This window comes from Mytilus californianus, unplaced genomic scaffold (genome assembly GCF_021869535.1).
Source record: "Mytilus californianus isolate M0D057914Y unplaced genomic scaffold, xbMytCali1.0.p SCAF_4, whole genome shotgun sequence".
NCBI lineage: Eukaryota > Metazoa > Mollusca > Bivalvia > Mytilida > Mytilidae > Mytilus > Mytilus californianus.
Window position 1 is genome coordinate 79,882,404 of NW_026262690.1, and position 12,820 is coordinate 79,895,223.

The 12,820-nt window shown below is 33.3% G+C and overlaps 1 protein-coding gene across 1 annotated transcript; it reads left to right on the plus strand.

Moving 5' to 3' along the window:
• The first annotated feature begins 214 nt into the window (after positions 1-214).
• LOC127738624 (cytochrome c oxidase assembly protein COX20, mitochondrial-like) lies at positions 215-4,685 on the plus strand. The gene is made up of 4 exons (XM_052249957.1): positions 215-343; positions 1,628-1,736; positions 2,905-2,968; positions 3,886-4,685. Exons 1-4 carry the CDS (start codon positions 314-316, stop codon positions 3,977-3,979), a joined length of 297 nt encoding a protein of 98 aa, XP_052105917.1. The 5' UTR covers positions 215-313; the 3' UTR covers positions 3,980-4,685.
• Positions 4,686-12,820: the final 8,135 nt, after the last annotated feature.

The window sequence follows — 12,820 nt, forward strand, 5'->3', positions numbered from 1 at the left end:
TGAAGTGTTCATTTTCAAACATAGCTTTAATTCATAATTTTTAACTTGAAATTGAAGACCAATTTTCAAACTATTTCACTTTGATGTCGGTTTGATTTCCAAAAGCTCACTTTTTATGAGTAGGAATATCTTGAAATATAAACAATTTTTGGAATATCTTTATCAAATATTTTCCGTTTTGTCCAACGGTGTTTTTCCTAAACAGTTCTATAATTAGTTTCAAGCACCTAACGTACCACGACAAAAACAACAAATTCTTAACTTATGTAACATAAAATTTTATGTAAATTACTGTCGGGTACATCATTACAGGATGGAAGATGATGAAAATCAAGAAAAACCAGTGAGACAACTACTTAAACGTGTTTTCTTTCAAAGAAAGCTTCCGCGGAAGATAGAATTTTCCACCCCTACATAATTTTCACCCCGACGTTTTGGTCATGTTGGTAGTCGGGGTCATTTCGTCCCGATTCCCGTTGGCACCCAGAATTGTTTATCTCTGAATTGTATATCGGCCTTGGTGCAACAGAAGGGTATCTCCTTAGATGACAAGGTCACGATTTAAAATGGCCTAGGCTAATGTCCACAGGTCACTTTTAAGCAAACAGTTTCAAATGGTTGTGAACTACAGAACAGTTATAAAGAGATATGATTCTCGGATTTGAACATTTTCATATTTTGTAGATACCCTGACCATGTGCTGACCAAATAACCTTTTTAACACATCACAAGTGTTTTTAAATGAGACGTAAGGTCTCGAGGTCATTTAAATTTTTTTATTAATTAACATGATTAAGGACTAAAAATATTAGTGTATTCTTAATCATGTTAATCTTTAATTTACATGTACAAGAATATTAACATAAATAAAATTTAGCTTAGATGAAGACTCATTGGTGGCCTTTGGCTGTTTTCTGCTCTTTGGTCGGGTTGTTGTCTCTGAAAGATTTTCCGTTTTCATTCATACATGTAATTCTGTATCTTATAATAAACAAGTTCAGTACATGTAAATGGTAACATAATACTATGATTTTAACCATGTTGCTATCTGAATATTAGATTTTATTATAAAAAGTTCATTAAATGAGATGCTATAAAATTCAGGAAACAGGGCTATTTCAATTCATATATAGATATAAGAAGATGTGGTATGAGTGCCAATGACACAACTCTCCATCCAAGTCACAATTTGTAAAAGTAAACCATTATAGGTCAAAGTACTGCCTTCAACACGGAGCCTTGGCTCACACCGAACAGCAAGCTATAAAGGGCCCCAAAAATGACTAGTGTAAAACCATTTAAACAGGAAAACCAATGGTCTAATCTATATAAAAAACAAGTAACACTTATGAACCACATCAACAAACGACAATCACTGAACATCAGGTTCCTGACTTAGGACAGGTGCAAACAAATGCAGCGGGTTTAAACGTTTTAATAGGCGCCAACCTTCACCCTACCTGAAACAATAGTGTAACATCACAACATAGAAAGACACACTATAAAATATCAATTGAAATGGCTTAACTCAATCAAAAGACATGCTATGGTGCTATTTGAAAATCCTGGAAAGAACACAGCATATACATGTACTATGACTAGTTTAAATTTTGTCTTTATTTTTCAGAAAAAATTCTTCAGTCAAGAGGTATGGAAGGAACCATGTTTCAGAGATACAATGATAGTTGGTAGTTCTAGTGGACTTATAAGTGGTCTTGCTACTTTTATATTTACAAGTAGGTGGAACTAATGACAATACTAGTTTATTACACATGTAATACAAATGTACAGATACAGCATTCTCACTAAAGATTTTTAAAGGCAAGTCCAGGGACTCGTCATTTTTGAAGTGAGAAGATGAAATTTTATTGCTAAATCTATTATTTAAGTCCCCATGACAAAATAGAACAAGGAAATGACATCAAGTTTAGATGATCATAAACTTTTGTCAAAAAATGATATTTGTGCTCAGCTTATACAGTGTACTAGTACATAATTTTATAATCTTGATGTATCTTTGGACTCACCAGTTTGAAAATTATGCAACCAGGACTCATGGACTTGCCTTAGTGAGAAACCTGGAGATTAGAACATATAACATGATAAGCCCATTTAATTTTCATCTTGGTGACGTGTCAAATAACTTTTTTAATTGTACATGTAAAGGTTTATCATGGATATCAGAAAACACAAGTTTTAGTTATTATTATTCACCTTTCATATTATATTCAATATTTATTCTGTTTTACAGGGAGATTTCCCAGTTAATTTTCAAAAGTTGTCATCATATCGAATTTTTAACTGTACTCTTTTATGATAAATACAGCCTTCATCAGTGTTCTAGCAACCTATCTAGGATTTAAGAGCTGAAGGAGCACAGTTTTAAGATGACAGGCACGTGAGCACAGTTTCTTGTCTGAAAAGGGACACAAACTTGATCATGTAGATAAATAGTTGAATTACTGGATTTACAGTATTTTGGTGTTTGAAAAAGCTTTTTCCACTTGTTATAATGATTTTTCTTGTATTATAATGTGCTATAAATTCAGAAATTAGTGCCAGGTTTTTCTTAATGCAAATAATGCATCTTGTTGAGTATCCCAATAATAAGAAGTAGCATTCTGATATCTGATACATATATCTGTATACAGCTTTTCCTGAAATGGCTATAATTATCTCACATTTTTCTCCATTCATAAAAAATCGCAATAAAAAATGCACACAATAATTTCTAAATTTACAGTATTCATTTTCAATGATAAAAATAAAACACATAGGGTAGGACTATAAGGGTAGAGGGAGCTGATTCCCTCTAAGTTGCGCTTGCTAGACACTGCTTATATATTCCAAGACATGTACATATGTTATAGATTTGAATTCTATGTGCTTCTTTTTATCTTCCAGGTAGTGGACGAAAAATGTTTCATGCATCATTTCTAGGATTTTTGGTACCATATATTGGTTATGGGTAGGTAGAATGGATTTTATTAAAGAAGCCCTACTTGAAAATTTGTAATATTAAATCAATTGGAACAATATGTGCCTTTTATTTGAACAGAGATTGAAAAACAAATATTCCTGCCATTATAGCCATTAGGACAATTTCAATGGTAATGATAAAGTTTGTCAAAAACAAAAAAAATCAACATTTTAGTTAATAATCTTTTAGTTAATAATTGATATGAAAATGATCTTCTATCACTGACAAATCTTTATGTGTGTAAAAGTTGTATTTCTTTATTGCAAAAGTGTTTAATTGATAAATAAACATCAACAAATTTATCTTCTTCCATATTTGATATTGATGAAGGGATGCTGAATCATACCAAAATGACATGAAACAGTTTTAGATTGGGTAGGTGGGTGTCGGACTACCACTAGAAAATAAGGCAATTTTACTTTTAAACAGTTTTCTTCATGAAGGTCAGTCCTATATTGGTTAAACTGCTTGTTTGTTACTGTGACTTGACTTGAATTTCTCTCTACCTATTACAATCAAAATTCTGATCAAATTGCAATTTGTTTTATCAAACCAAACTGTTCAACTGGTCAGAAATTTTGACAAACTGCTGTAGAAAACCACAGTCAAGTCGTGAAAGTGAAAACTTTAGGTCTTAAAAATTTCTGACCAATTGAACAGTTAGGTTTGATAAAACAAATTGCAATTTGGTCAGAATTTTGAATAAACTGCAATAGAAGAGCAACACTTACAGTCAAGTCACAGTAAATGTTGAAATGAAAATAGGTCTTATATCAATCTTAATAGAATTTATCACAGACACAAAAGATGTTAACACAATGAAATCTGTTATAATTTCTGTTGTTACATTTGACTGACACCTCTCTGAAGTAACATTTCTAAATTATGATTATTTTTTTTTTCAGAACTTTTTGTTGGTACACCACATCAAAACAGCAGGCATACATAGACAAAATAAACGAAACAATAGCAAAAATAGACAAAGATGAACCAATATAGACATACTGTGCCATTTCAATAATTGTATGTTACAGTTTATGTAATATGATGGGATGTGATCCTGAAACATTACTTGCCTTGGATGAGGATGCATTTTACAAACTCATGTTATTTTATATGTTCATTATTGATGTGCCAAACTGTTGTTTTGTCAACTGTCAACACTTAAGTACACAAATACACTTGTGTTACAATATTCAATGTGAAATACAAGAAGATTTTTGTTTTGAGAGTTTTTTTGTAGATTCATTATTGGCTTAGGTAAATTTGAATCTCTAAAGTTTATTGTAGATAACTTTGATTGATTTTTATTCATGTAGATTAAAATGGTTAATCATAATTACAATTAGGCAAAGTTTTGTAAATTGTCTTTAAAACTATCAATTTGAGAGTGAAGTATTAAGCCTGATATCTAAAAATTGTGAAATTACAACACTTTTTGATGCAAATTATGTTTTTATTTTATTGATTGGTGTCTTAAATAAAGAATGTCAGTCATTTGGATGAATTGTCAACTATGCTTTGTTGGGTATATTAGAACGACCCTTTTTCTGAACTTATAAATTTGTAGTTCATTAAGTAATTATATAAATTCATGATTTAAAGTATGAATTGCAGACAAACTTTAGTAAAAAGAATTGATACTTCTAATCTGACATCATGTTTTGTTTTGTTTTAAAATATAAAAAAACAAAATTTTTGTTTACATTTTTTTCCATTGATAATGTTTATATTTGAGGAAGTGACACAACGTTAAAATTTGGATGCTGTTGTATTGTTGATTCAAAATTTCAATAAAAATCTTAGAAGCCTTGAAGGAACACATCATTAATGAATATAACAGTTTCTTGAATTGAATTGACATAACAAAAAAATGAAGGATATGTGGTTTGATTACTTATGATAAATCTAACCACCTGAAGATGAGAGGACAAGGACCTGAAAAACTTATTGTTCTTGTCCCTAAAAGCCAGATTTGACTTCCTGCAGCAGGTTTGTGCAAATGATATCTGTTTTGGTCTAATATTTTGGGATGATAGATCAAAGCCTGCTTCCTTTAATCTTTTCTGAAACCCACTGAAATAGACTAGAGGCGCCAAGAAGCCTGAATCGCCCATCCAGATATAGTTTTATTTGCCACCAAGTTTGCAGCCCAATCAGCATGAAATGAGGAAGTTAGTAGAGAGTCACCCAACCATCATTTTTATAAAGATTGAAAAGATTTGGGAATGTAGTTGCAGCAGAGAAGAAATTTGAAATATGATCAATCAAATTCATTTTATAATTTTTCCATGCATTATTCCTCCATAGGTAAATATTGGCCATCTGATTTCAAAAGGGATGATTAAAATGTGATTTTCCATAGGCTTCAATGGAAACCTCTGTGCCACTGTAGTCACCATGTATACCACCCAATCAGCACGAAAACAACGATTTTTGTGGAGGGTGTTATACCTATTAAGTTTTAAAAAATTTGGCATTGTAGTTTCAAAGGAAAAGAAATTTGAAATTTCAGACCATCAGAATTTAAGAATTGCCTCTGGTTGCCATTTTTAGCTCACCTGGTCCAAAGGGCCAAGTGAGCTTTTCTCATCACTTGGCGTCCGTCGTCCGGCATTGTCCGTCGTCGTCGTCGTTAACTTTTTACATTTTGAACTTCTTCTAGAGAACCACTGAATGGAATGAAACCAAACATGGCATGAATGTTCCTTATGAGGTGCTTGTTACTTTGTAGCGGATCCATCATCAAAGATGGCTGCCAGCGGGGAACTTAGTTTAACATAGGACCCTATGGGCAATACATACAAATGTCTTCTTTTAGAGAACCACTGAATGGAATGAAACCAAACATGGTATGAATGTTCCTTATGAGGTGCTGACCGAGTGTTGTTACTTTGAAGCCGATCCATAATCCAAGATGGCCGCCAGCGGGGGACTTAGTTTAACATGGGACCCTAAGGGAAATACATACAAATGTCTTCTTTTAGAGAACCACTGAATGCAATGAAACCAAACATGGCATGAATGTTCCTTATGAGGTGCTGACCAAGTGTTGTTACTATGAATGCCGATCCATAATCTAAGATGGCCGCCAGTGGAGGACTTAGTTTAACATAGGACCCTATGAGAAATACATACAAATGTTTTCTTTTAGAGAACCATTGAATGGACTGAAACCAAACATGGCATGCATGTTCCTTTTGAGGTGCTGACCAAGTGTTGTTACTTTGAAGCTGATCCTTCATCCACGATGGCCGCCAGATGGGGACAATGTTTAACAAAGGACCCTATGGACAATACATACAAATGTCTTCTTTTAGAGAACCACATACTGAATGGATTGAAACCAAACATGGCATGAATGTTCCTTATGAGGTGCTGACTAAGTTTTGTTACTTTGAAGCTGATCCTTCATCCATGATGGCCGCCAAATGGGGGACTTCCTTTAACATAAGACCCTATGGGAAATACATACAAATGCTTCTTCTAGAGGTGCACTGAATGGAATGAAACCAAAACATGGCATAAATGAGGTGCTGATGGAGTGTTGCTACTTTGTTGCCAATTTACTGTTCAAGATGGCCACCAGGATTTTTTTATCAAATTACAGGACCAATATTAAACCAAATTTGGCCTCACTCATTATTAGGGTATCTGTTATGATTTTAATCTATTTTTACATGATTTCCAAAACCAAAGTAGAATCAGGTGAGCGACACAGGCTCTTGAGAGCCTCTAGTTTTAAATCTATTGAAACAAAATGAAAATTTTTATAGACATCCTTCAATACATTATTCCTGCAAAATTTTGTTAATGCATGAACCGTATTAGCCATCTGGTTTCAGAGGAGTTGATGAAATATGATTTCCCATAGGCTTCAATGGAAACTTGTGTGCCACTGCGTATGCCACACTTGTAGCACAGAATGAGGATTTTTTTTAAGCTGGCCTTCCAATCATCACTCCTATAAAGTTTGAAAAGATGTGGCATTGTAGTTTCATAGAAGAAGAAACTGAAATTTTTACCAATCGGAATTGAAAATTGTATCTGGTAGCTATGTTTTTACTACATCCCAATGAAATGGGAAACTTAAATAAAATTTAAAGTACCCTTCCATACATTATTCCTACAAAGTTTAGTTGATATTGGCATCTTGTTTCATAGAAGATGATGAAAATATTATTCCTCATATACTTCAATGGAAACCTATGTGCCACTGTAGCCACCATGTAAACAACCCGGATCTGCACGAAATGAGGAATTTTTGTAAAGGGTCTTCCAATCGTCATTCCTATAATTTTGCCGTTTAGCTTCATTTGAAAGTCCTGCAAAATTTGGTTCAATTTGGCCCTGTGGTTTCAGATGAGATGAGATGAAGGATTGTCCAGCAAAGTGATGACAATAGCTCACATGGTCCAGCACAAATAAACTTGATACAGTGATATGTCTCGATTGTCAGCAAAAAATTTAGAACAAGACAATCCGATGGATAGCAACATTGCTAATTGATTCAAAGTTGCTGGCCCATGACATAAGGGGCAGTGCTTCGAAATGATCGTCGAACTGATATGTACTGATAGTAATGCAGCTTTATAGAAAATATCATTGATCTAACTCAAGTAGTTCCTGTCAAACTAACTTAACATTGAAAACTGCTTAATTGAAAGTCAATTGACCATGACCTAGGGAGCTGGGCCTCAAAATAGTTGTCAAACTGATATGTACTGATGATAATGCAACTTTATAGAAAGTATCATGGATCTATCTCAAATAGTTTTTATCAAACTGACTTAAGCAGAAAACTTAACAATTGCTGATACCGCTGATGGAAAAGCAACACCTATGTCTGGCCTTCTGCGACTTTTGTCACAGGCGAGACAAAACGAGGCTATGGGAAGCTGGAGTAATTGAACAGGAAAATAATAGTGTGCACTACTCCTCTGAACCTCAGTAAATATTAACAACAAGAATATGCTCACACTATTACATGTCCATGGTCAGTGAACAGTGAAATCTCAGTCAGAACTGCATATATATATATATTAAACTGTTCACTTCTGATGAATATATTTACTGAGTTCAAGTTTGTCTGATCATAAACTATCTAAAAACCAAACTTGAACCTGGTAGGGTATGGACAAACTAGCAGACAGGAAAACCTAATGCCCTTCTACATTTGTAATGTTTACTCTGAACAAACAACATGTAAAATTTGGTGTCCCCCAAGGTTCTATACTTGGTCCTCTATTGTTTGTGCTATTTATAAACGACCTTCCCTTATGCATTGAAAATTGTGAAACAGACCTATATGCTGATGACACCACTCTTCATAAATCAGGGAAAAACATAGAAAATATACATGATGATGTTCAAGAAGATTTATACAGGGTTGAAGAGTGGTGCAAAATGAATAACATGTTCATTAATGCAAATAAAACAAAATGTTTGGTTACTGGAACAAAGCAGAAACTATCAATTCAGACTTATCAACCAAACTTAATAATAGATTCAAAAGTATTACAAAATTCTTCATGTGAAAAATTATTAGATGTTAAAATTGACAGCACACTTAACTGGAGAAATCAAATTGACCAAGTTTGTGCTAATATATCATCCAGAATATACCTTCTTTCTAAAATAAAGAAATTTTTAGATATAAATACAAGGAAAACATATTACAATGGGTATATTCTGCCCCTGATTGACTACTGCTGTATTATTTGGGGTGAATGTAAAAATGGAGGGATAACAAGAATTTTAAAACTCCAAAAAAGGACAGCAAGATTAATTCTAGATGCAGATCCTTTATACCCCTCAGCCCCCTTATTTAAAAAACTTGGGTGGATGACAGTTGACAATAGAATAAAATACCACAAATATTTACTTCAATATAAATGTATGCGTATGGAAGCACCAATGTACCTAGTTCAAAAGTTTAAACTGAAATCAGATAATAATCCTTACTCCCTGAGAGGCGTCACTCAAGGTAATCTGGTAGTTCCTAAGCCAAAAGCTGAGCTATTTAAGAAATCTTTTGTTTATTCTGGATCAGTGTTATGGAATGGACTACCACACAAAATGCGTAAAGCTCAAAACACTTATACTTTTAAACAAAGTATCAAGAAGTACTTAACACAGTCCTGATAAGATTATGTTTTCTACAATGTATTTGTATTTTCTTTTATTTTTATTTGTATTTGATTTTTTGACTACATGTACATCTTGAACAGCCTTATATCTTATCATGTTAGTAATATTACATTGAACTAATTGACTGTAAATTAACTATGTGTAAATATCTGTTTTTGATTGTATTGTAATTTGTATGTGAGGGCCTCCGGGAAGATTAGTTTATTGTAACTAACTGAGTTTACCCTCTTTAAATAAAGAATTTATTATTATTATTATTATACTATCATATAAAGCAAGGAGATGTGGAATGATTGCACTATCATATAAAGCAAGGAGATGTGGAATGATTGCCATTGAGACTATCCAACAGAGTCCAAATGAAGCGGGTTTAAGCAACTTTAGGTCACAATGAGCAAAACTGATACCGTATAGTCAGCTATAAAAGGTTTCAACATAACAAAAAAGTGAGACATTTCAAACAAAACAATAAACAGCAACCAACTGAATCAAAGACTCCTGACTGCATACCAGCACATATAGAATGTGGCAGGGAGAAACATGATTGTGAGCATTAAACCTCCTGTAACCTGTGAAAGTGGTGTAACATCACAACATAAGAACAAACAGTAAAAATCAGTTGAAAATGGTTTGACTGGACAGATCGACATGAAGCACAAAAAACAAACATAAAAGCAATAACACTAAGTACTGATCTAAGAGTACTCAAGGTCACTCGCATAGAGAGGGCATACAAATATGTTATGTGTGTGTGTCAATGAGACAGCAAACACAAAATGAAAATCTAGAATGCATCTGGAAAGCTATATGCAGTCTTCAACAATGAAAAGTATCTACACTAAATGTCAACCTTTCCATCATCCAATGTCTTAAACATGTTGAGAATAAATTTAACAGACTACCAAAGATTTGCCATAACCTCTAAATTTATAAAAGATCATAAAACCAATTCGACAATACCTGACTGTTCTGGAGCTGTGAGTCATATCTATATGTTGCTAGTTTTTTGAGTGCTCACCTACCTTAAGAGTAATGAAAATGAAATGCTCTGCAGTGAGCAGCTTGATAAAACTGCAGAGGTTGAACCCTGGACAAATGGGGCAAGAATGGACAAAACATTCAAGCTTGATACAGTGCTGAATTTGGATTGTGATGATATATATAACACGGCATAGGTTTCTGATACAGAATGAATGAGGTTTAGGAACTAAAAAATTTGAAATTTGAACATTTACAGTTATGGTCCAATATCCAAAATCTAAATACATGGTTAGATTTAGAATATTAAAGAACCTGTAGAATTCAATTTTTTATGAAATTAAACAAAGTTTAATTTTAGACCCTTTGGACATCAATGTGGAACAACTTGATTATGGTTTACAACTGTAAATTCATAAATTAATGCGAGGATTTTATTAATGCGAATATTGTGACCCTTTGAGTATTGCATTAATAAGAATCGCATTCTGATATATATGATACATATATATGTAAGAAGCTTTTCCTTAGATCGCAATAATTAAACTCACATTTTTGTTAATTCTTCAAAAATCGCAATAAATAAATGCATGCAATAATTTCTGAATTTACAGTACATGGTTAGATTCAGCATATCAAAGAATCCCAAGAATTCAATTTTTGTTGAAATCAAACATAGTTTAATTTTGGACCCCAATTTGGAAATTTTGGACCAACTTGAAAACTGGGCCCAAAATAAAAAATCTAAATACATAGTTAGATTCAGCATACCAAAGAACCCCAAGAATTCAAAGTTTAATTTAAGATCCTTTGGACCTCTAGGAGGAACATTTAAAAATGGGGCCCAAAAACCAACATGGTTTGATTCAGAATAATAAAGAACCCCAAATAACCCCAAAAATCAATCCCAACCTATTGGTATTTAACCTTGTGGTACAATGTAATAGAGATCCATAGACTTATACTCTAGTTATTGTCTGGAAACAAGAAAATCCTTCTCTTCCCCCCCCCCCCCCCCCCCCCTCCTTTTTTATGCCCCTGCCTTAGCGGTGGGGGCATTAAGTTTACCCTTGTCTGTCTGTACGTACGTACATACGAACGTACGTCCGTACGTCCCAAAATTGGTTTCCGTTCTCTAACTTAAGTTTGCCTCAACCAAATGTTATGAAACTTATACACAATGCTTATTACCACAAAACACAGATCAAGTTTAAATTTTGGTGGCGTCACTTTAACCGTTTTAGAGTTATGCCCCTTTATAAATGGAAAAATTGCAAAATTTTTAGTTTCCGTTCTCTAACTTTAAAGTTTGCCTCAACCAAATGTTATGAAAATTATACACATTGCTTATTACCACAAAACACAGATCAAGTTTGAATTTTGGTGGCGTCACTTTAACTGTTCTAGAGTTATGCCCCTTTATAAATGGAAAAATTGCAAAATTTTTATTTTCTTCTAAATATCAAGTAATTTTTAAAATTGGAGTTATCTTCCTTTGTCCATGATTATAGTTGAATCAACTACAATCAATGCTTTATACAATGCAATGTTAAATTTTGACTTTCACTGATTAAACACAGATCAAGTTGAATTTGGGTTGTGTCACCTTTAACCATTATTGAGTTATGCCCCTTTATAAATCGAAAGATTGCAAAATTTTTAGTTTCCATTCTGTAACTTAAGTTTGCCCCAACCAAACATTATGAATCCTATACACAATATTCATTACCACAAAACTTGTGAAACCTATACACAATATTCATTACTTCAAAACTAAGATCAAGTACAAATTTTTTGTTTCTGTTTTCTAACTTTAGTTTGCCTCAACCAAGTGTTATGAAACTTATACACAATGCTTATTACTACATAATACAGATTAAGTACGAAATTTGGTGGCGACACTTTTACCATTCTTGAGTTATGTCCCTTTATAAACATAAAAATTGCTGAATTTTTCATTTCCGTTCTCTAACTTTAGTTTGTCTCAACCAATTGTTATAAAACTTATACTAGAGTAATGCTTATTACCACAAAACTCAGATCAAGTTCAAATTTGGGTAGCATCACTTTTACCGTTCTTCAGTTATGTCCCTTTATAACTATATGATATGCAAGCGGGGGCATCATCTGTGTCCACATGTGGACACTATCCACATTTATTTGCTCCTAATTCCTAAACGGTTTGAACCATAACCCCAAAAATCAATCCCAATCTTTCTGTTGAGGTAATGAACCTTGTGGTACAATTTCATAGAGATCCATACACTTATTCTCAAGTTATTTGGCATCAACTTGTATTACCAAAAGGTAGTGTGTCGCATTCATATTGACCTTTGACCTAAAGGTCAAAATCCTTTTTATTTTTTACAATTTTGCATTTGAATATCTTTATACCGTACCTGGAAAAATTGTGACATTAAACGTCAGGGATTCAAGAATCTTCTTCAAAAAGAAAATGAAAGAAACAGGCATTCTGAGAGTATTGCATATGCAATTCAATGTCCAATTCAGCTGTTAATTTTACATTTGATGTGTTTACAATTATTGCCCTATAACAAATTAACCACCTCAGACGTTACAAATTAAACTTCTCATTTAAACTGAGATTCTCAATCAATTTTCCTTTCAAAGTCCTTAGCAAAATCAATAAAATGCTCCGCAGGGCGCAGCTTGATACGACCGCAGAGGTCGAACCCTGAACAGTTGGGGCAA